This window comes from Bombus fervidus, chromosome 5 (genome assembly GCF_041682495.2).
Source record: "Bombus fervidus isolate BK054 chromosome 5, iyBomFerv1, whole genome shotgun sequence".
Taxonomy (NCBI): domain Eukaryota; kingdom Metazoa; phylum Arthropoda; class Insecta; order Hymenoptera; family Apidae; genus Bombus; species Bombus fervidus.
This window is the reverse complement of record NC_091521.1, coordinates 11,856,192-11,882,272: the sequence shown is the minus strand read 5'-3', so window position 1 is coordinate 11,882,272 and position 26,081 is coordinate 11,856,192. Positions and strand designations below refer to the sequence as shown.

The following is a 26,081-nucleotide window of genomic DNA, read 5'->3' as shown; positions in this document are numbered from 1 at the left end:
ATTTTCCATTACGTAATAACCAATTTCTTGCGAAATAGATGTATTTTTGTTCACTTTCTGATTTGAAGCGTATTTTTTATTTATATCGATAAACATTTGAATAACTAAAATACCACTGTATCCCTTCATTTAGAACTCGAACAAGATCGTTCCACGTTATTACGTATCGACTGTTGTTTATGCGAATGAAATTTAGTTCCAGCGCAATTATTTCGAGGAAATTGATTGAAATTTTGACGGATATACCGATATGATATTGCCACGGAGAATTTCTATTAAGAGTAATCGTTAAAATAACGTTATTTCAAATATCTTGTTAATGTTGTTTTATATTCAACAAAAGTAATCAGTATATCGTTGTTTTTCCCAAGATAACACGTGAATAATACACGGAAACGAGTGAAAGATGCATGAAAATTATACTTTTTATCGTATCGCGAAAAGCTGTTATAAATCGAGAACAAAAAATGCCACTTGCCTATCGTAATATATAAATCTCCGAAATTTGGTAATCGCGAACAAATTTTTATCGAAAAACTCGTCTGAAAATAGAACAAAAACCAAGCGTTTATCATAATATTTTCTAGAATACGTTATATTATATCGTTTCAGACAAATTCTAAGATATCGCGATGCCGGTAGCTACTTCCATAATTATTGATAAAATAATATAAAAAATAATGATAACCAGCAAACAAAAAATGAATCATCTCGCACATAATAACAAGTAAATTAACAAAATGGCGACGTTCTGAAGAAAACAAACATCTCGCTTAATGACAACTTTTTAATACGAAACGTGATTTCCAGTTTCCGACAAACGAAGACTCGGTCCGCGACGAAGAAACTCTGTTAATGCCGCGAATGATTTATCGATACAAGATGCTCGGACGCGTGGAAATAGCTGTCGATCCCCCTTCGCTATCTCCTCTGTACCACCGCCATTCGGTTTGTCATTTCTCCAGCTAAGTATGTCAAAACAATTATACGTATACCGGAGTTTATCGCGAAACCGGCGACCAACGATGCACGGACGAAGGTAAAGCAACGATTAGGGAGATATGTTAAGTGGAGCATCGGCGTTCTCAAGATCATTCGTCAATGTCGGATCCTTGGTGGACAAAGAGAATAAGAGGCACGGCCTCTTAACGACCAGTGGATCCTTGTTTTCTAATTAGACTCTGCTGGAGAGATTAGAGAACGTTACGAGAAATACTTGCACGTGGCGTTGTTTCTTTAGCATTTGGAAGTCTTTCGATGATTTATGGCACGGACGATTGAATTAGTAATCAGTAACTGTACGTATAGTCTCGTTTTCGTGGGAGGGCTTTGATGGATTAAATCGAACGAAGATCAGGATTGTAGGTAGAACAGATACGATTATGTTGCACTTGAAACGGAAGACTGCGATCTGGGAAGTAGTTTCTGTTGACATTGGTGTTTTGATCAAATTAATCGGGTCACGATAAAAGCCTGAGGGGTCTTTTTTTAGGTAAAATTCTTCCTCGCTTTGATTTAAAAGGATTTCGTTGGAGAGAAGAAGGTGGGTGGACAAAGAAAATTATAGGTATCTTTTCTACTCGTGCGTTGATCAAAATTCCTCTATTTAACAGATAATCTAAGACTGTTATACGGTATCGTACACCTAAATTCCTGTGACAGAGGAACGCATGGAATTTATAAAAATTTATTCTGCGTTAAAATTCTTCGCCCTCGCAATGTTATCGTAAAATCGCGAAAAATGAATACCAATGAACAGGCAAAAAGTAAATGGCGGCCTATTAGATTCGATCTTAATCTAAATCAAAATTAGATGCGATGTAAATTATCCAATCTACGTTTTTCTCTGCCTCTTAACTTATAACCGTGCATTGTAATTATTATTCCAATTATCGGTGCATGGGCCGTTCTTCTCGACTAATTAGACAGATTCTGTCATTAATCGCAATTAAACGATACGTAAACTCGATCTGCGATTATTAGCCGCGAGGACACGGCGAACAGGCTGTCGATAAATCAGTCGTCAGGTCTTTCAGTCTCGTAAATTATACTGATTAAACGACAATCGATTGGTCACAAGCCTGTTGATCGATTCATTTCGTCGCGGTTGAAAGATCCTGTGGATACATGATTGGCGGTCTCCTTTGCGTTCGTGAATTTCTGCACGCGTTCAGCCTTGAAACGATTAGATACGTTCAATAGCTATGAAAAGATTCGCTTTTTTTAATTGTCGTGGGTGAACGAGTGTATCCGAGGCATGAAACGGCGTGATTAAAGACACGTTGTGAGGAACGACGAGATTCGAAGTTATTAAAAGCTTGCGCGACCGATAATATTAAAAAAGCAAAAAAAAAAAAAAAATCGATTAAAATATGCTCATTTTGCTTTTTAAATAATTCGGTCGAATCTGATCTATTTACGTGTCTCATATATTCGTTCGGTAGTTTATTCCAGGTGGAAAAATGGCTATTGTCAGAAATATTTTTTGGTGTTGTATAGATTCTAAATATTTACCGTTATGATGCAACGAATCTATTGGGTTTTACCGTTCCAGAATGTAGAACTCTAGTATGTTATATAATTTCGAAGCTTCAAGGTTTGAAAATCCTGCAACTCTGAGATTTTACAGCTCTACAATTTTAAACATTTTAAAGCGATAGGCATCGAATATCATAATAGATGTCAATATCTGCTGGCACAAAGTATATACGATTCTTAATGAGACGTAACATACAGTGGAATCTTTTCTCAACAATAGCATCGTAGTATATAAATTACTCAACGCCTGCGTTCGGAACAAAAATACTTGTATAAGCGTCTAGCACGTAAATCAAACTCCACAAATACTCCCCCACCTACAGCTAAAGAAAACAAATCCATACACCATCCTGCAGCTTCCCTAGATTTTTTAAAAACGGACTACCTTATCCCCGAGCCTATTTCCATGTCCAAAAAGGTACCCTACACGAACTACGGCCAAACGGTTCTTTTAATCAACGATAAATTTCACGTTCGAAGCCTCGAGTCCATAAACCTTCTCCCAAATATACCGTCGTATTCTAATACCTTGGGAACTCATCTTCGCTGGTCCATGAAACCAATAAAGTCGAGCCACCCAGCTGGAGACATTCCGGTTAGGACCATGAGAGAGTTTCGATAGCCCAAGTATACGAGTGATCGTAAACATAGAATCCACGACACGTGCGATCTTTGTACCGTGGAATTTAGCTGATGGAGAATTAGCCGGCAGAGAATGTGATATATCGACTGTGGATTTTTATGCGTTCGTGTGGTAGATGCAATTAGACGCGTAATATGTACGTAATACGCAAGGATATATAGAACGCGTGGATTATGATGCTCGTAATAATACTTTGTGCGCGAATTATTGAGTTGGTACCTAAGTGATTGCGGATTTTGTCATTAGGTGGTAATTTAGTTGCCAACACAATAATTCTCCACTTAGATTTCGTTTTTATAATTATCTTCATAGAAGTATAAATTTGTACGTTATTTAATAATTCAATGATACATGAACGCATTATGAATGATGATAGAAAGAAGTTTGGTAATTGAGGAGTTAGAATGGCAAACTATGCGAGTATGAAAAAAGCAGAGAATTTTGTGGTAGGGAAGAATGTAGATTCTATGCAGAAATGGAGGAATTTGATTAAAAATAAAAATGAAAAATGAAATCGGTCTCTGTTTGAGGAATTGATACCGTAAACGATGTAATAATCAAAAATGCAAGAAACGATACTTTTTGTGGGAAAAGATATAAATTTTATATTGACGGTTAGAAGAGTAGTTTGCTACAATGAGCAATAAAAATTATTTTTACATCTGGGAATTTGTAACTAGTTGTAACTATTAGATACGTTAATAATTGTATTTGCTGGGATATAATAGAAAAAGATTTGTCAGAAAGGAAAGATACAGTGGTAGGAGAAGATAGGAAAATCCACAGTAGTATAAGAGCATCATCAGAACTACTATACGCACAGACTACATTTTGCGGTTACTTTTGAAAGTCTAAACTGAATAATTCTTTGTGTAACTACTTCTGAATATTCAATTCTTATTTAACTATACGTTCTAACAATATGTTTTTGGCACTTAGAAAAGCAACAAAAGATCTCTGTACTGGAGAAAAAGTTCACTTTCTCGATTAACAAAATTCTCAGGGAGGAGCGTAAATCATCTTTAAATCTACACGAAATTAATTCTACGAATCACAGCAATTATCAGCTTATTCCGAGAAATAGTATCTTGAAATAAAAAAAAAAAAGAAAAAGACACGAAACCCGTTACTGTTCTTATCAAGCTGACACGATCCATACGCTACTATTAATTATTATTAAAAAATAAATACATAATATCGATATTTGTTTACGGAAAAATGAACTATAAAACTTGCAACCCTTCGTGCGAAACATCGTACACGATCAGCTTCTTCGCGAACTCCCTAACAGTCGTTAAAGAGCGATAAGTGGACACGCAAAAAGGATTTTCGTTTGACCTTGGAGTTTGGACGAAAGATGTCGAAGTTGTAAAATGCTGGCAGCTCGTGCGAGAGATATTGCTGGCAGACGTTTAACTTCTGGTGCGTAAACATTTTTGTCAGGCCGCGGATCGCCACCTCGCAGCGGGATATATCCGTCGTTCGCTTGTAATTTATTTCTAAGGTGGCTACGGCGAAAATAGCCGAAGCTGTACGTGCACTCGGTCCACCGTCTATCGGAATCGCGAGATATCGTTCGATGCTCTTGAAGTTTACGCTAATGCGTTCCTCGTAACTCGCCTGTTACTATATTTCACGAAGATGAGAACGAATCGATTGAGAACGTCAGTGGAAACGAAAGAAGGTAGAATTAACTGTTGAGTAGTAGGTACCTGTTAAGATAGCTGTAACTCGCTCAGCTCGAATATAGGACTGTTTATGGTTGCAGTTCCCCGTGTATTTCACACCTGCAGAGTTTTTATGTTTGTGAAGGATGGTTCAACCAATAAAGGGCCAAGCAATGTATAATTTATTATTACGTTGTAAGTACTTCAATTTCTTCGAATTTCATACGATCGTAGAACTTAAACGGAAGGAATACCAACGAAAAATATGTTTCCAATGATAAACGAATTTTTGGAAATATTTTCAGGCTCGCAATGTCTTTTTATTTTTCGATATTTTCTATGTTACTTGGCATTTCAATGTTTTTAAGATCTTTAAAGCTTCTTAGTTTTCTATTATCTTCCAGTTTCCCGATTTTTGCTTTATCTTCTTAAAGTTTGTAAATTTTTTGCTCTTTAGATTATCCATCTTCCTTGGACTATCTCTTTATATTTTTAACGACTCCATCCGCCATAAAAATTTGCTTCAATCGTACAACAAATCGTGCCTCATTTATACCGTGCAATTTTATATTTATAATTTATAGAATCCGAATTGCACGACGAATGTGTGTTTATTAACTTTCGTTGAGCGAGAACAAACGAGAAAGAGAAGATATTGTTTGACATCCAAACGTTTCATCCGAGAACTCGAGCAGCCAAACTGCAATCCCATTGGTAGCAAGAATCCAGAGAATCCGCCGAGAAGATTTACGTCCTGCAGATTTAAACCCATCGCGAGTAACAAAAAGATTCAAGCTCGTTAGAACAGACTTCCAATGCCAATTTCCTCGTGCTGTTGAAATTTTGTTTTACCCGAGAAACGTATTTCAGTCACGCGCAAGTAGGTTGCTGCTATTTAGTCGCATGAAAATTCCACCGTGATCCGGAATTAAAAGCGGAACAGAAGAGCTGGACAACTACACGACCAGCTGCCTGATATTCCAAAACAACCAACTCGTCTGCTCGGTCTATTTTATCCCCTGGGTAATTTGGCTGGCTGTCTACTCGCATTATCCTGACCTGGGATAAAAGCGCTAGGTGACATCGGTGTGCCGGAAGCCTGTGTCCGTAGAAAACTGGCTGAATCGCTCGTCTCTTTGGTCTGCGTTCACGCTTTTCGGTAACATAATAAGATAGCTTTCGGTATAATCAACCGTACTATTAAATGGAATTCTAGCGAACTCTGTTTACAGAATGATAAAAGGAAAAACAGCTATGGCTTTAAGAATTTGGAGTACTCGACGAAACGTGTAAATAAAAGACACTTTCAGACTCTGTCATTCCCAAATTGCGTACTATGAGGTAATACCAGAACGAACGATGTTACAGCAAACGAATGCCACGACGAACAGTTTTCTATGAGAAAAACTGTTGCAAAATGTAACTGTTTATAAAGTTAGGATTCTAAACAACTGTTGCTTGAATTTATATATGCCTTTCTCTGTTTGTCGAGGCAATTTGAATTTTCGCAAGACTATTTCGCAGTGTATTAGTTTCTTCAAAATTAAAAATCGAGATTGCAAATCACTTTTTGTTAAAGAGAAGGTTTAACTGTGCGTGAGGTTTCACGTATGATTAATTAGATCGCCAGACTGAAAAAGATTTTCCCAAAATACATATACGTATTTTAATACGTAAATAGTCACAGGCGGCTTGTCCATAATTTTTCTGTTTATTAATTCCTACAAATATTTCATCCCGAATGACTGACTTTAAGCCAATGAATTCTGTAATTATTTTGAACAATGTATACGAAAAACTTCATGTATTATTTTACATAACGTAATCAATGCAGATTACGATTATTATTACTGAAAATTTCTCCCTCGAAGCATTTTTAATTTGTATCGCAACAGACACGCGTCAGACAGATCAGACAACGACTCGATATCACACTCGCGTCGTAAAGCCACGCGTCGTCTCGCATCCACAGCGCAGATTCGCAACATCTTGCGCTATATTTCATTTTCGCGTTCGATCTCCGTACGATCACCCCGGCTCTTTGTCCGATCGTTACGAACGACCAGTCCCTGACTTTTATTCCCCGAATAACATCCGCTTGGTCGACGCGTCGGGGAAAACGGCCGAAAGCTCGCCTGGTCGCAAAAGACCGAAATGTTTATGCAAGAGTTGGCGAGAGAAGAGAGTCGGATGCGTGCGAGGGTGCAGCCTCTTACACTTTGAACAATGTCGTCCAGTTCAACGACACGTGGTGTATTGGCGCCGCTAGTCTGGCGAAACAGACGACACACAGTTTGCAAAACCGCTTCTAGCTCGGCGTTCTTCATTTTCTTTTGCGCGTCGTCGACGTTGAACCACGCTTGGTGATTAGCAAGCGTCTCGCGAGACGCTAAGGTTTATTTGAATTTTGTGCGAAGCAGGAAGCAACTATTTGCTGCAACGTGGCCACGGGACTCTTTGCATCTTTCGTGGCTTATGGCATCGGTTTCTAGAATAGGTTCGCATATTCTCCTGAATGGGATATTTTCCTACGTCAGACGTAGAATGTTAATGATAGACGCAGATGCTAACAAAGAGACAATTATTATGGAAAAGAAGCATGCACGCAGAATATGAAATTTTAAGTTTCACGATAGATCAGGAAGATCTCTCCGTAAAAGGACTCGTATTTTTATCAAAGCGTGTTATTTCTTCGCGAGATATCTATAACAATTGTGTACTTATCAATATACAAGTAAGAATATTTTATAGCAAATCTTGTTACAATATGAAAGTTTATTCAGTTTAGATAAAAAGATATAGATAGAGTTCTTGTTATTTATTTGAAATTATTTGAACTTTCAAATTACGTTAAATATTTCCTAGAGACTTTGTATTGTCTTCAAAGTATCATTTAATTCGTCTCCATGGTATAATAAACCTCCAACTCGCCGTTGAAACTTACAATCAACGAAATTGCGATTATTACAAACCGATCTTAGTTATTAGAACGGGGTTAAATTAATTTACACAAGATCGAATCTTTTGAAATTCCTCAAATTCCTACGAACGCTGAAAATTCTTTCAAGACAAATGGAAATATTTAACGAGGGAATTTTGAAAAGAAGATATACGAAGTATCGATCAATTGTCACATTTGGTTACGCATGGTGTTGGGTCAAAGTTTTTATTGTCCTTCGGATCAGCAAAAATGAAGTCACGTAGACGATGGAACGAACTCACGATTGGTTACGTTCTGAGAAGTTCGTCTTCCTTTTATCGCCAGTTTGTCATACAAAGCATCTATCAGTGTTCAGTGATGAGAATTGCTTGATCTTCCCCATATTCACGTGATCGACAACGCGTGTCGACTGGCTCGTATGATACAACTATGTATCGTCTGTCGCTCACCCCATATCCTGTATCCTGTGTCGGGATATCGGATTATCACGCGGTAAGCGCTTTTTCTTCTGCGGTTCTGCGTTGCCGCCGCCTAGTCCTTTTAGAATCGTTTTCTCATCGTGTGTCCCGCTTCGACTTCGTCGCCTGCCAACTACTCCGTATCTCGTTTCTCATGAAGTTAATGTAGTTTCTTTGCTTTATCTATGAGAAGCTTTTGCTACTGCAACTTGTAAGATTTTAATCCTTGCATTGCTGCAACTGGACTGCCACGACTTTGAGTGTTCTCTTCGTTGAAATAAGAAAATGAATTATTAATTAATTTACGAAGCAGACTTCATATGAAAAACTTCTCATTTACTTTCAACAAGATTTTCACGCGCTTTCGCGTATTCGCTTTACCGATATTTTATTGTTGTTTGGTTTGGATTCCTTAAGAGTATTGAAAGCGTAGTTTAAATGTTGGCTGAATTGTAAAATATATATAAATCTTGAGTTTAATGGGAATTCTTAATTTATATGATTTAGTAATTCTGTAGAATTTCTCAAGTAAAAGTTACTTTTGTATTTCGAATAACAAAGAAGGAAGAATCGTGAAAACAACAAAACGGTGAAATGTATAGCGAAAGAGATATGGAATTAAAAAAATTGCAGCAGAATCTACGTATCAAAATTTCTCAGACTCATTGATACGGACGATTGTAAATCTTATATTTACTAAAAGTTGAAAAGTTTTTAAAAAGATCTGGAAAAACGATAAACACGGTAAAATACAAATCCACTTTTATGAAAGAATTGCAAGAATTCTGAGTTACGAATGATATTCAGATAATGTTAAAATCAGTAATTCTCAGAAACATACCTGTAGTCTTTTTTTCTTTTTTGCTGGACACTGATATCCCATAAATCCCTGTCACTCCCGTTCGTGAGTCAAGGATCATGCGGTGTTAAAAGAGGCTTCTGAAATGAAAGCAGCAATAAAAAAGGTTAATTTTTACGAGTCGTTTAAGTGAAACGTGGTTTCACGGATGGTCGTCAAGGTCGTGTGAAAGAAAGGTCGAATGTCTTTAAAGAAAAGTATTTGATTTCTTGGTTGACGGCATATTTCTCGCGGCCGTAACACAGACCCTTCGTTCTTTCACGCGATAAGTTTCTCGATGAAGTGGCCTGCTTCCGGAAAGACTTGCACTTCGACGAAAGCCATTCTCCAATGATTCTTCGAAATTCAATTAGTTATTCTCTAGATTCTAATATTAATTACACAATAAATACTTTATAACAATTCACTATATTATTTATGTATGTATATCATCGACTCTCATATTATCGAAATTTTAGTTTAACCCTCGTGGTGAATTTTTATTTTTACTTAGGAACTTAATAGCTTAAAAGCACATAATTTAACGAACAATTGTACAGCGCAGGAAAGATATTTGGTAAATAATTTCAGACTTTTTACAACTTTCCGAAGTTCCAAAATTACAGAAAACTTAGCATTACCACGAAGTACGTAAAATGCGTTGTTCAGAGACATACAATAGAAAAGAAAATAACAACGAAAGGAAGATTAATGAATGACGTAAAACGAAATTCTAACAACCATTTCAAAGTATAAATATACCGGTAAGAATATCAACGATATAGCGAAACGCGAGGAAAGATAAGAAGCGTTAAGATAGAGCGAATTTTCCACAAGTGAAAATAGGCAGGGCAAATTAATAATAAATTCTCTTAAATGTAAGTGGCTTTTCAAATTCTGAAGACGTTGCAAGATTCTGAGAGGCATATTATGTCAGAATTGTATTCGTAAACTATTCACTGATAATCTATGGTAACGCTTCGCATGACCTAGTCTCTTTAAACGAGATTAGCATTTTCAGCCCTATTAAATTGCCTACATACAGCTTTATTGATCTGGCTCGAGCAACGAATAATAGAGACATTGTATGGATCAGAGCCAATCACGTCGGCCGGTTTAGCCGTTTTACGATACGATAGAATACAAATAATACGATTAAGTCAACGACGATATCGCACCTTGTATAATTTCTATATATATATGTATATATCGGTCTCTTCTGGAATTGTAGCGTATTCGATTGTCCGCAACACGTTACAATTTTATTTTTCCGCTTCACCTGGATGTTGTCCGATGCAACGTTTTATAACGCTTTACGTTCCTATTTTAAGTGGCGAAGTCGGAGAAAGAGAAGATAGAAGATCTTGTAAATTCAATCAACATGAAATTGAAAATCATTCGTATTGTTATTATATCAACTCCGAACTGAAATCATCGGATTACAAGCGATCAGAACGAATTTCGAGTTAAATTTGTATCGATTTGAGTTGTAAATTATGGATCGCAAGGAGTTGATATAATTTATTCTGAAATATAATTTGCAATGACTAGAGCGCGGATATTTATGCAAGTTCGTATTTTTACAAATATAATTTAAAAAAGAAAAAAAGAACGGAACCTAGAGAGAAATTTATTTCATCTAATAAACATCCTACGAAATCCTACTACACTTTGGATATTTCGTATATTTTATTATACCTCTTAGGCGTTTTGTATCTACCATACGTTCTGTACATTTTTGCATCTTCAGATTTCTCACAAACGCATAACTCACATTAAAGCGTCAAAGCATCGCTTCGCTTTCCAAGAAATTCACTAAACCAAACACTCGCACAATGCACGAGTGTCGTCTAATAATCATAATCGCTGCGCTTGAAACGGAAGCAGGGCTCCCATCCTCTATTAAGCGGAGGTCCACTGTTCGCGTATCTCTGTACCCGGTAGGCGAACAGCATAATCGCTGTGGACGCTGTCCTAGGCTCGCCGAATCCCTTTTTCTCGGTTGGATCGTGGCCGTGCATCGTTATGCAATTGTACAATGCGCACGGTGTCTGTGTCGCCCACGCGTCGACATTTAGTAAGCGCGTTTAATCTCCTCGGACGTGACGTAAAGTCCCTTTGTTCCGCGACACGGTCCACGATACTAAGCGAGTGGGACGTCAAAATTTCTCCTCTCATTGTTCGGCTGCAGCCGGCTTTACGCTGCACGCTTAACGAGCCGCGGTAGCAAAACGTTTGATCATTATCTACGATGAAATTTTTGGGATAGAACCAGGCATCTGTGTTGTGTATAATTTCCTCGTTCGTTGTAATCGAGTTTACTTGGCCAAGGTTTGCTTCACAGAGACAAGATACTTACAATGCCTGGACATCTTTGAGACGTCCAAGTTAGGTATAAAAATCAATAACTTTCCGAGTTTTTATAGGAATCTTAGACGAGTCTCGAGGGAAGGTAAAACAGCTTTGAATCGCGTCGAATAAATCGCAGAAAAGCTTGGTTTTCTAGATGCAGATTTGTGAAAAAAGAGGAAATTGGTCGAGGAAATGTATAGGTTTCTCTAATAGAGGACGAAAGAAATTTCTGTTCTATGTAAATGGATGAACCGAATCCTTCACGTGCAAGAAACTTAAATAACTCTGTCGTAGCTTTAAATTTCCAAGAAGGCGTGAAAACATTCTCAGATATTTATCGGTATCTTTAATATATCTGAAATTTATACAATTTTAATCTTTCGATAAAAATAGAACGGTGGAATTTCGCTCGAGTCTTCGACGAGCCAGTTTGCATATAGAGCGTTGTGAAAGGTCAAAATTTCATTTTCTTTTTTTTTTTTTTTTTTCTTTCTTATTGTAGCCGAGTCTTGAAAATCGTAGCAAATATTGTGATAGGTAATAAGCAAAGCATATGATCGTCATTGCCATTTTGAGTTCGTCCAAACGAGTCTTCCTTATCTAGTCGCAAGTACACGAACTACGTTTCATCGTGTTGCGAACAATGCACGAAACAATGTGCCAGACAGTCGTCTATAGTCCGTACGTGGAGACGCCGACAAAAATCGACCAGGTTATCGGTTGACCCGCGATTCTTATTCTGGCCGCGAATCGCGTTAATTAATTACACGAGTTAAACGATCGAGTATCTCCAGTTGCGACGTATTCGTCGATTGGCTCGCGTATCACAAACGTTTACGAGGATTATCTCCAAGTTTGTCCAAATATTGTTTCGAGGATGAGTTACGTTAGGTCACTACAGTTTACGAGGAATGTCAATGAGATCGTGAAATCGAAGATTTATGTTTTGTGGGATGTTATTGAATTTTTGTGAAATTAGAATATAAGAATTAATAGGAAATAGGATGCGATAAAGTACGTATTTAATAATTACGTAAAAATACGTTTTATCTAAATATTATATTTTATCAATTTTACGAATATAATAAATCTTTATAGCGGAGTGTAAAAATTGTATTTTTTGTTTTTTTTTTTTTTTGTTTATATAAGTAGAATAAAATTATCTTACGGAATATGACAGGTCCATTTGCTATAAGAAAAAATATAAGAAATTTCTAGGACGTGTTTTTGAATTAACGTAAGTGTTAATTAACTTTTGGATCCTCTTTTTTGTAAAAGCAAACTTCTCTATTCCAATTAAAATATTTTTAAATAACAGATTCGATATTAATGTAATATTAATAAAATGCTAATGTAATAGCTTGTAAAAATATCATGTAATCGACGTGAAATAACGAACTAAATGAATTACTTAATGTTTCATTATGTTTACAATTAACTGGCTGTTTAATAGTAATATTCACTCGTTATATGTAATTTATTTAAGTAGGTAAGAAGGATTTGATTTATGATGGCGATAATGGAAAAAGTACTCTACTAAAAACCTGTTTTAATTTGCATTTCATGAATGAAGTATTACTCTAAGCTACCTACTAAGATTACGAAAATCGTGCTATGGAGTTATCCGTAACTATTGTATAATCAGATACATACGTGTGTACAAGTGTCTTTAAGCCACTCAGGTCATTAACGAGGATTACATTGAACACAGAGGTACTTGATATTAGAAAGCTAGGTCGTTGCTACTGCACTTCTACCTCATTCAAACATTCAGTTTTTCACTGATTTTCTACTTGTAATTGATCTTTCAATCTATAGAATTTCTTGTAATTTAACCCAGAAATTAAAATCTACAAAAAGCTGTCAATTAATAAAATATCAGTGAACGACACGAATATAAAGAAATTTTAATTAAACGAATATATTAAGTTGTCCCAAAAATTCCTTTCGTTTTATAAGGGAATAATAGATGCACAAGGTTTTTTGTTTTAATTATTTTATTGTATTACGTATGTAATAGAACAAAATGAATCATACATAATTCAATAAAATAATATCAGACAAAACTTATCGTGCATCTATTATAAAACGAAAGAAACTTTTTGGGACAACGTGATAGAAAATTTTCAAATGTTTCAGATTATTTCATTCTCAATCTAGTCGATCAGTTCCCAAAATGACACAAATATAAATAATTTTTCATTATTTCAAACGATATGAAGATATCAAAAGATTTAGATTACTTTCAAACTATTTAATCTACAATAATTCAATATTTCGATTAATTCTTAGCAGAAACTAAGCAGAAGATCAGGTAATTTTCAAAGAATTTCAATTACTTCAGCTCGGTCAATCGATCAATCGTTCGATTGGTTTTGTTAAACTGCCACGAACACAAGCGAATTTTATTTCACATCAGATAAACACGAAAGAATCTCGATTATTTCAGATCACTCGATGCTCGACAATCCAATTCAAACACAAACAAATGGTAATTATTTCGAATGAGACAAACACCAAAGAATCTCGATCATTTCAAATTACTCAATTCTCGGTAATCGAATACCTCGGTAAATTCTTAAACCGCAGCCACACCTAATTAGTTAATAAAATTCCAAAAATTGCTCGATCAATGGAATCTCCTATTTGCATATAAAAAGCCACCGATGATTACCATTGCAAACTGATTTATCGATCTAGAACTTTCAAGGAAATCTCACAAACCGATCCCCATTAATCCTTCAACATGAGTGAAATATTCCACGATACACTTCCTCTTCGAACAAAAGTGCAGGGAAAATCTGCATCGGTGTTTTTCCAACTTCGAATGCCATCGCTAATCGTTTACTTGCATCGTGTTCAGTCATCGCATTTTGCGCAATTAGATCGCACGACAGTACTTTGAACGTTCTCCATGCGACAGTTCTATGAAAAATTTACAATACGAGACAAAAGTATCGTAGTTGGAATGCACAAATAAGCAGAGAAATATTTCCGAGGTTATTGGTGAGTCAATTAAAACGATGAAGTTCAGTATCTACTGATTTTATAAACAAATGTTTCAAGTGTAATTTATTGTATTTCAGATGGCTCATTGCATATATCATTTATATATATGAATACATCTCTATTCTTGTATATGTTATAGTTCCGGAATCATAAAGATATATAGTTACTCATAAATGTTTATAATTTTCGGTTCTGTTTCAAACTTCACCCACATAATCACGATACTGAACATCGTAATAACGCTAATGAAATTTCAAAATCTGTGTACACGTAATTTCATATCGTAATAAAGGTGTGTAAAAGAATTCGAATATTTTTTCGAAGTATTTCGAATAATAAGAAATATGTGTGAGATTTTGTATATATAGACAAACAAATGTACGAATACTTTTGTCTTCTACTGTACGTGATTTCCGCGCCATTTTTCCAATTATCGGCCGGCTAATCAACCTGACGTCTAATCAACGTCATGAAATTTCGTCTTCTCTTCCGTTCAATCGACGTGGTTATCTGAAAGCCAGGAAATCGCTTGTCGTTGGAAATCAGCTTAATGAGCTTGCGTAACACAGATCGCTTGTACGTGGATCTGACTGGTTCGCGGAACGGATGAATCGCTGATAGATCGAACGGCAGAATTTTTTACGATCGTTTGTTCCTCCTCTTCGTGTTTAATGAACGTCGAAGGTTGACGTTCGAAAAATTCGTCGAACGGATAAACCTCGCCCTTTTGCGGTTGTCTATGGAATCAGTCATTGGGTTAGTCATTTCAGGTTGGGATTTTATTATCTACAATATGATTCCCAGACATTTAAACATTTTGTAACACTGATGATTTTAGTTACCACTTGGTTCTTTAACAGTCAGCAGATGTACTTCAAAATGGCATTTTTTCATCCGAGAAATAATTTCTACATAATTTTACGTATTTAATATTTCCTACGATTAACCGATTTGTTACTATGTCAGCAAAGGTGGATGAAATTTTGTCACAATCAGGACTTTGAGCATAATCATTTTTACAATACCTGATCCTACACACAATCCTCGACGATTTGAATTAATTTCGTAACTGCAGATTTAGGGAAATTGTCGAGGATACAAAATTGATCAACAACGTTTTTCTGATATCGTTTTGAAGGTGGTGAATCATCGATAGGATTAAATGGACAGCATATACAAGATTCATACGAGTCGTTGTTGGCCTCGGACGTATTAATGGAAGATTCAGCTTTGTTTCTTGCGATTTCGTTGCTGCTATTTTAACTTAACAGGAGCGAAGTGTTTGGATACTGAGATCAGTTTCTGTTGATGCAGCGTGACGAGTGCTTTAATCGAGAGCAAAAGTGCACAGTTTGACGTGGCGATGAATATTGAGAAGCCTTCATAACGATATTTTTAATGTAATTGTTGGATTCTTCTTAAGAATGCGCGAATCGAGCAGACGAATGACGTAGAACAGAAGTTTATCGACAGTGACGTTGAATCGTGCGATTTTGAATGAGAACATTTTTTCTAATTAATAGTTTTACACGCTGTTTAATTTTCTAAACTTGTGGCAAAAATGTATACAGCACAGCTAATAATAAATCTCTAGGAAGATTATAAAACGTATTTTCTCGTTTATCTATCTGTGGTCGCTTGTACTTGTACGTTCATCTGGGTCATTTGTTCTTCTCGGTGATAGATCGAGAATCAATCATTGACGTTGTAGAATCGATGTTATTATGTTAAAGTAAAAAGCTTTTCAAGTATCGAATATTTGAATAAAATGTTAATATGCTGACAGTGACGTTTATTTCCTAATATTCGACGTCTCCAATTATTATAATTATAATGTTGTAATTATTAATTCTCTCATCGAAGAAATTCTGAGGCGTTGGGGTAGCACAGTAAATTTCCTTTGAGTTTGTCTTAATGTGACTTTAAAGAAATCCTTTGTATCGTCTACAGTTTTGTTTGATATTGATAGTTGCAAGAGATCTTTCGCTTCAAAATTTAGAAAATATGTAACACAAAAAGGATTTGTAAAATTTGAACAAATATTTGTACGTATCCTTATGCTTTGAATGGTATAAAAGTAATGTATCGTTTTTGAATGACTTGATGTATTTGTCGACTATTTCTCGAGCGAGTACTCGGATCGATTCCAAAACGCTCGATTGCGGTTTTCTAAACTTGCTGTGCAAAAAAGATACCACGATCAGGATAAATTCGGCGATTCAGCAATGTGTTGCGTTACAAGGGACAGTGGAGTGAACCAATTGGTTCGATATATCGAATGTTTATTTATAGTATTTCGTTTATACATACGCATGACCACTCGAGTCTTTCGAGTGTCGACAAAATGAAGTCAGAAACCGAGTATTTATACTTTGAATATGTACTTAGCAATAAGTATACGAGAAATTTGATCAGACTCGCGTTATTGTTTAAATAATATTCTAACGCGTCAGGTTTCTATTTAACGTAGAATCGTCTACATCTCCAAAAGATATAAATTTTCACGATCTCAAAAAGTAAGGAACGTCTATTGAATGATGTTTGCTTGTTGATATTCGCAAACTTTTTAGCAGAGAAATTTTTACCGAAAGACGTATGAAAATGACGCAGGTAGATGCAAATTCAAAATTCAAACTGGAAAATATTAATAACGATACTGATTTACCGATAAATATAAAACTACTACTAACGATATTGTATTAATTTATTTCTAATAACAGAAACGAACAAATTTTACAGTGTTTGTCGAATGAAGATCCCGTAGTTTTCAACCATTGAAATATTAAAAAAAAAAGAAACACTGTCAAATATCCTTCAAAATGGGAACATTTCAGTTTCTTTAACCCTGACGTTAACAAAACCCTATAATATTTGTTAAAATATTAAATGAAGAATAATTATCAAATATCTTAAAAACACAAAATTCCTATATTTTTGACTGTAGTATTATATTAATAACAGATTTTCATCTACTGATGAAAATGACGCAGTGGAATCAAACGTGACTCCGCAACCGGAAATGTTGCTGAACCGAGAATCGAGAAACCTCGTGCATCGTTCGAATGTCGCGCATGTGCGTCTCGATAGTCAAGGCTGATGAGATATCTGGAAATAATTTCGATTTTTCTTCTCGCGAGATGAGGGTCAATTAATCGATTCCAAGTAGCCGCGTTACGCAATGACCGTTGCTCGTCGTTCGCACGGGCGCCTTCTTTTTTCACGAGCTTATCGCACGAGCGCATGCTGTCTGACAGAAAAAAAAAAAAGAAAGAAAAAAAAAATACTCTGGCGATTAATTTTAACTTCAACAGCGAAGTGCGGGTCATCGCGCGAATTTCCGTTTAAATTTGTACCGTGATATCTTAATGCTGAATCGGCCTCGATAAGACAACCGTTGATCTATCGCCATGCAGAACACACAACGTTCGATACGTTTGTTCATCTGGAATACGATGAGTTCTCAGCCAGATATTATAACTTGTAAAAAATTGTAATTTCGAAAGTTTGAGTAAAATTTAGTTAAGAGATACGTTAGAATTTTGGAACTAAGCCGTACAGCAGAAACAAAGCTCTAGATGAGGCTTCAAATGTTTGAATAAAAAAGTACCGTGGTGATAGATTTTGAGATTGAGGAAAGAAACTTAACAATTAGAAAAATAATCCAAAGTTAGAAAGGCGTAATAGTTGCTTTTTAGATTCTACTATGTTTTAAATGCTTCGTAAGTTTAGAAACGTTAGATCTGAGGCGTTGATTATCGAGTATTTTGCTTAAAATATTACGTTTGTTTGTTGCAGTGATGTCGAAAGTGGAGAAATCATCAAAGAAGCAGAGTGGTTCTAAGAAAATCAAACTGTTTTCTCAGAAACCTGACTTGGAGTACATTCAATTGATGAAAATCAGTGAAAATCAATACGAGGATCCACGTAAGTTCATAAGAACGATTGTTAACTTTCTTTGTTTTTAGAAGATTGTAAATTTAAAAATTTTTGTTGAAAAATAATTATACGATGGTAAAAAGTGAAAAATAATAGTTTATTATACGTTCACTCGTAATTATATTCACAAATTTGAAATTAGTTAAAAGCTAGCTTTAAATAGTTAGCTAGTATTTTTCGTCATTATCAGTTATTAAAAATAAATGATATAATTGGTGATATATATATATATATATAGTCATTTGAATTATTAGAGAATGTAGGAATCGTAGAAATTTCCTTTTTTTTATTCAAATCATCTTTATTTTCTTTATTTTGAATCTTTTATTATTCGTTTCTTTAATAATGAGAAACATTACCGATGATCGCAATAAGATCGATAAGATTAATTCGATCATTGTCGAAGCAGGAAGAACAGGAATAGTATGTTTATTGCTAAAGCTGGCAAATAGGACAAATTCGACTAGAATCAATAATTTGCAGAGTATGTTTGTTATCCAAGCTAGCAGTAGGATCAGATCGCTTGTTATCCAAAGTATCGATAAAATTAATTTAATTTTCAATACCAGTGTTTAATTATTATCGAAGCTAGCGATTTAATTATTTCGTGTATTCGATCACCATAAAACAGTAGTAATATTCAACTCAACAACATTATACGGCGTATTTCTTACATATTTCTTATGGCAAAAGAATCAGTTTCAAAGTATCATACTATTCGACATAAATTTATATTTAGACTCGTTTCAAACTCTGTCAATATAATCGCGATAGTTTCGTTTCGTTACACAGTTAATGAAATTTCGAAATGTTCCATATTTCATTTTCAAAATAGAAATGATGTATTCGTAAAAGATCTCTTTGAATATTCGAATATAAACACACACTGGAGGAAGACATTTTCGAGAATTATACAACGCTTAGTTCAACTTGGAGGTTTCCATAGTATCAGTCATCATTGTTTGGAGCCGTAGTTTGAAACCTGCCCGTTTGAAATGCAGGTCAAACGTCGGAATAAATTTCTTCTAAACGGAGATACGATCTAAACCCGGAAGTTTCGGCCCACGAAATTATGTAACGCTTTCCACGGATTGCGTGCAGGACACCGTTACGATGATTGTCAATAAATAAGTGGCATTTACCATTCCGGCATTTGCTCGCACCATTCTTTGCCATTACTCTGACACGGACTAACAGCAAAGTGTCATTATAACGATGATGACGCTTAACACGCTACTCGAAGCAGTTAGCAGATCGTATTTCTGGGTGAATCAGGAAAATTATAATTGTCCAGTGTCGCTTAAGCTTGCACTATGATGGCGTTAAACGTATTGCTGGAAACGGTGGATCGTATTTCTGGCAAGTTTATGGCAGTTGCTGAGAAATGGGTAAGGAGGTACGTTTAACGCGTGTAATGGTGTTTTTAGGTGGCCATTAATCGTATAATACGGGATCTGGAGTAATGGGTATTTAAGTAAGTGAGTTTACTGTTGTTACCCGTATAGTAGAATAGTGTTTAATTGTCTTATGGATAATTGTGTAATTGCCTGACTACGTTCTTTGTTCTATTCTTGGGAAATTGTTGATGTCAGAATATGCGATTGATATTTAATTCATCAGAAAACGAACGATCGGAATTTTAGTGGAACTTTTATTTCTTCAAATAATTTTGCATCTTGAAACTCTTTTAGGTTTGAATTCTTCGAATCCACCGTCTCGTTTCCAAACAACCCTGTATCGTCTAATTGCTACGCGAGATTCCAAACTGTTAAACATCCTTGGACACTTGAATTGTTTATTTCCTTAAAACCATCTCTCTGGCCAAGTAGGTTAGCTCTTCTATAAATCATACAATATGAATAATTTGACAATGCTTGAAAATATTATACGTATACGTCGTCTCTAATGTATCAAAATTGCAGGAAATTTTTGGCAATTGGCGTTATAAAATTTTGGCATTGTACAAGGGTGTCCTATTTAAATCGATTCTCAAAATCTGGCAAATTTGAAATATTTTTTATAATTACGTATATATAAGTTATAATTACGTATTTACGGAAGATTTAATAATTCTGTTGGACGATGATTAATGGAATGGATAGATCAACGAGTTCCATTCGATCCTTGGTATATTTTCAGCGTTTTAAATACTCAAAGAATATTTTCTGATTTTCCTTTTAACGAGGAGTTAGTTCTTGAGAATATTTTTCGAACCGTTGATTGCGTAAATTCATATTTTTATAACACAACTCAAGTAGACTCAAATAGAAATTCAATTAAAAATTAGAAACGAAGCTTAAATAAAAATTGGTTCGATCTTCTGAATATCGTAACTGGTATTTGATTTTCTACGTTTCGTACATTACGATGTGTCACGCACGTTTCGTGCACTCTCGTACGTTTAAATTTTCAATAAATTTATAAACACGCACGGTCTACTCGTTTGGTAGTTCACTACATAGATACATGTAATAACAAGGAAACGTTCATCCTCGTCGAACGATCGTAAGGCACATAGCCGTTTAGATCGGGGTCATTGAGATCGTTGACTGGATCATCGATCCCATCTTCTCTGTACCGAAGGCACGCGAGATGCGCGACAGAGCAGGGCGATTCAAATTAGCGCAATTAGACCGCGATGCGTTTGGCTACGTGTTCCGATGATGGAACGTGCACGCGTGATCCTCGAAGCGTATCGGCGTGTGGCCGTGGCGAACCGTGTACACCACCTTTATCAGGATCACGTTCGCCTCGTTAGGCTCTCGATTGTGCGAGACGAGCCGGCGCATACACGACGATAAAAAACAGACAACGCGAACAGAACCAGATATTTATAAAGAACGCGATCGTTTCGTATCGAACTACGATCGCGATTCTCGGAAATGCGAATCGAATGCAATACCATTGCAGAGGGCGGTTTTGCCCGTGACGGTCGCCAATCTCCAAGAGACTCCAAGCTTTTTTTGAAACCGTGGAAATTCGGATTATTTCGAACACAGTATAGAATCTCGTTTAAACGAAATTTTATAATATTATAGCTGTTTATAATGGCTCACGAAAGTATACTTAGTATAGAAAACTTTCTTGTCCACATTTTGTGCTGTATATGTACTATGTTAGATGTAAATTTGAAATTTCATTAGCATTGTAGAGAGAAACATTAGATACCAAGCTTTTTTGAAACCGTAGAAATTCTGATTATTTCGAACACAGTATAGAATCTCGTTTAAACGAAATTTTATAATATTATATTAATATTATAGCTGTTATAATTTCTTTCTTGTCCACATTGTGTGCTATATTATATATGTGCTATGTTAGATGTAAATTTGAAATTTCATTAGCATTGTAAAGAGAAACATTAGATTCCAGGCTTCTTTGAAATTGCAAAAATTCGGATTATTTTGAATACATTATAGAATCTCGTTTAAACGAAATTTTATAATATTATACCTGTTTATAATGGCTCACGAAAGTATACTTAGTATAAAAAACTTTCTTGTCCACATTTTGTGCTGTATATGTGCTATGTTAGATGTAAATTTGAAATTTCATTAGCATTGTAGAGAGAAACATTAGATTCCAGGCTTCTTTGAAATTGCGAAAATTCGGATTATTTTGAATAAATTATAGAATCTCGTTTAAACGAAATTTTATAATATTATAGCTGTTTATAATGGCTCACGAAAGTGTTTGAATACTTAGTATAAACAACTTTCTTGTCCACACTGTGTGCTATATATGTGTTATGTTAGATGTAAATTTGAAATTTCATTAGCATTGTAAAGAGAAACACTTGTCATCGTAAAGAGAATTTCTAATCTGATAGTGTGACTTTGTTATAATATGAAGAATTAATTCATCGTGTATTTATTACACAGTTACTGTGCTTGATTTGTTTCTATTTGTTCGTAGAGTTTGCATCATTCTGCATTTACAAGCAAATGTTTGGTGAAATCTACTATTATATTAACGTGGATGGTTGTTTAATAACGTAACGAGAATTCATAGATAGTGAACTTACACGTTTGTGCATTTATGGAAGAGAAAAAAAATTATGCTTAATTGGAAAGAAAGTATACGTTTTTATTTTCAACGAACGAATAAAAAATCACTAAAATGTATTACAATTACACTCTGGATGTTACAGAGTCTATGAAAAATTCAATTCTACAAAAATATAGAGGATCTACGTATATACAAAATATTTATTCAGAGTATGTTTTGTGAAACAAGATTCCATTTTTTCTAAGTTTTATTTTTTATCTGTGTCGATGAAAGTATAATCGCCCACTGTCTAATTATAAAACTGGTTTTAATTAAGAAACTGTTTTCGTCATTCTCACGTCGTTTCATAAATTCCAATGGTTATGGTAACTTCATTCGCTATCTACGCCATAATGTACACGTGTTAAGTGCGCCTCGCATACTCGAAATACAAGGTACGTGCTAGCTGGTAACTAGTTCATTTGTTGCTGGTAATCGATGACAGTCGCACGAACTTGGCAAAGCGAAGTGACAAGGTGCGTGACAAAATGCGCCTGTCGCATTGAAAACGTTCCTCTATACTGTACAACCGATCGTTTTCCATCGACCACAGTTAGCATGGTTTTCTATCTGGTTCCTCAACCCTCTGCAAACTTGTTTTACGGGAAAGGCTACTGTTTCATTAACTGTTTCCCGATCGCGTGACTATTAATTTTCGCCGATTATTTTTTCGCCTTAGGACAAAAATAAATCATCGATGCTATTCCATCTCGTAGCTCGCTCTTTGATACAACACGCAGTCTTTCAATTTAGTATCGTTTCTATCGTCGATACGTACCTTCTTCTTTTATAGAATATTTATATATAAAAATATATAAATCGAGAGATTTTTTTATTTTTTTTTTTTTTTTGTTTATGCGCTTGTATATTTGAATCGCGACTTCGTATAAATATCCACAGCGTATTTATAATGCATTCTAGTGAATTTGTAATTGTTTCTTAAAGATAAGAATGTATCCTTTTTTTTAAATTAAAAGAACTATCGTTCGCTTCGTTAAATTTTTCGTCATATTCATTTCTACTGTTTTATGTCGTAAGATCGAGAGATAAAAATTCTTTGAAAATACAAACGCGTCATAAAGCATCATTTTCTCATTAAGCCGTTTAGAGAAAGAAGAAAAATCGATGTACAATTTACAAGTTACAATAAAGTTATTTAGTCCAGAAACTTCCGCAAGTATATTAACTATTAATCATTCGTAACTCAGATTATTCAACGAATTTCATTTGTAAATTTTACGAAAGAAACCATTGATCGATATATCTATATTCACATCTCCACGAATAAAATTAAAAACGTGAAACCCAGGTAGAAAATTATTTTACCTACTGTGTGTTTAAACGAATATTATATTTTGGATATTCACAGATCTTTACATTGCATTTTTAGCCCTTTAAATTTCCCATAAATGCATAAGAATTCACAATCTACTTATATATATATATGCGTATAATATAGCGTTATAAAATGAATTATATAACGTCATAGATTAAAGCTAGAGTTGTGTTTACAAACGTGTCAACACACGGTTCAACCAAATACAAAAATATATCAAGGGTGTGTTTGTGTCATTACAGCGGACAAATACACAACAGCGAAACGACACCACAGCGGTCATTTCCGACATGCTACAGCCGAAGTATGGGATCCTCACCCTCAGTACGAGTTTACCGCCTTTGGGAGACGGTTCCGTTTACGTTTAGCTCACGACACCAGTTTCGTGTCACCGAATATTATGGTAAGATAACGTTCTACATATATCCTTTTCGATCGATTTACGACGCAATTTAACGGGTTAATTTATCGAAACGGCAACACGCAGACGGCCAATTCAATTTCTTCGTTACGTGCCGATCTTCAGATATGCTTTTATTGGCCACTAATCCTGTTACGATTATCCGAAAAGTTATCTCGTCGCGCGTGTTATTACTATGCTAATGCGGGCGATATCATCGTCGATGCTTCCGTGCCGAAGCTTGCATAATTTTGCTTCCGTGAAATGTGATGGACGAGGCGTTAAAAGCCGCCTCGAGTGGTAACGTCGATGATGAATTATTTATCGCCAGTATTAGATAACTAATCGATCCTAAATACAAAGCGATGTACCAAATCATCGAAGAAATTATTCAACGTTGTTACATATTTAACGAGCAGTTGAATTTGCAAAATTCTTCAAGAAAATAAATTTGCATACGGTGTAGAAGAGGTTTCTAAGATTTGAGGCGAGCTCTATTTTGTTCTTGACAGGAAATATGACTAAATTAATACTTTTCAAAGATTCGTGGGATAAAATTGTACAGGACGCTTTTCAAATAGTTTCACAAATTTTTATAACGTATTTTTATAAACACGTAGATTTTATAAATAATTTATCAAAGAATTCTATTGACAATATACAATATTACAATTTACGTGTATGTATATGTTTTCTAACATCGATGAAATATTCTATCTATTTAATCGTATCGCATCGTCGATCGTTAAATCATTAAACCGAGCTTACGGGTCTTTTATCACATTTTTCTAAAATCATTCGTTTTGAAACCATGATCTCTCCCCAAAGCATTGATAACGTTACTTCTATACATTTTTATTCTTACCTGTAGAAAACAAGGATTGTTATTTTACACATTTTCTACATTATACATCTTCCAGAAACAGTAAAACGTGAGTTGAAAATTTGTTTGCTTCGAGGAACCTTTGCAAATTTGTTTATGGTCAAGTGAACGTATATCAACCATAGAAGATTGTACCGCTGAGTCTGGAACAATTTTACGCTTTCCTTCCGTCGTGTATCAAATTTTACTGCTCGTTCTGAATTTTTAAAACACAGCCATAGTTGCAACCTTTTTGTTTCGACATCATTTACAATACCGTGTTACTGCAACGCAATATTCTATCACTTTCGTAATTGAATACATTTAACTATGGCTTTTTTTCTTTCTGTTTGCGTAGATTACTCACATGACTGAAAACGCTAGCAGAAGGGAATATCCGGGCCCTGAACTTGGCTGTTTCTACAGCGGAACCGTAGACGGTGACCCATACTCTGCTGTCACCGTTAGTCTTTGCCACGGAATGGTGAGTCACAGTCGCACTATTATCTTTATAATGATTATCTTAATCTCTCTTTACTTTTTACTTGTTGCAATAAGAATTACATACTTCAAATATTTATTAAATCATCGTGGATCATATGGATGTGATATTTTGTACTTCGGCGATCTGACTTAACCGTTTGAGTCCCAAGCAGCGCGATCGCGCCGTTTAGATTTTGCGTCGTAAAGTCCCTGTACATTTGAACGCAACGGACGACTGACGGTATTTTGCATTTCATTATTATCTTCTCGGTCATTTTTATTAAACAAATCTTGAAATATTTATAAACTAATAGTACGCCTATATAATAATAAATGTAACAAATATGAAAAGCGCTATCGCGCTGTTCTGGATTTTTCGACTCTGTTTTTTCAATTATTCTTGGGACTCAAACGGTTAAGAATGAGAAACTATACGATGCAATATAATTTATAGAATTTGCATTTTAAATAGATTAGAATGAAAAGATGATAGGAAATAAACAATAAATCGGAATATTCGTAATATTTGGAGAAGATTAATTTGAATAATAACAACAAATTCTACTGTACG

The 26,081-nt window shown here is 35.2% G+C and overlaps 1 protein-coding gene across 3 annotated transcripts in view; it reads left to right on the top strand.

Annotated features, from left to right (window-relative positions):
- Window positions 1-26,081, top strand: part of LOC139987840 (A disintegrin and metalloproteinase with thrombospondin motifs 15) — a 174,673-nt gene that overhangs the window by 36,986 nt on the left and 111,606 nt on the right. For all 3 annotated transcript variants that reach the window (XM_072004571.1, XM_072004573.1, XM_072004570.1), the window contains exons 3-5: window positions 18,242-18,370; window positions 24,008-24,168; window positions 25,386-25,511. In XM_072004571.1, coding sequence (XP_071860672.1) covers window positions 18,242-18,370; window positions 24,008-24,168; window positions 25,386-25,511 — 416 coding nt within the window. The remainder of the gene's footprint in view (window positions 1-18,241; window positions 18,371-24,007; window positions 24,169-25,385; window positions 25,512-26,081) is intronic.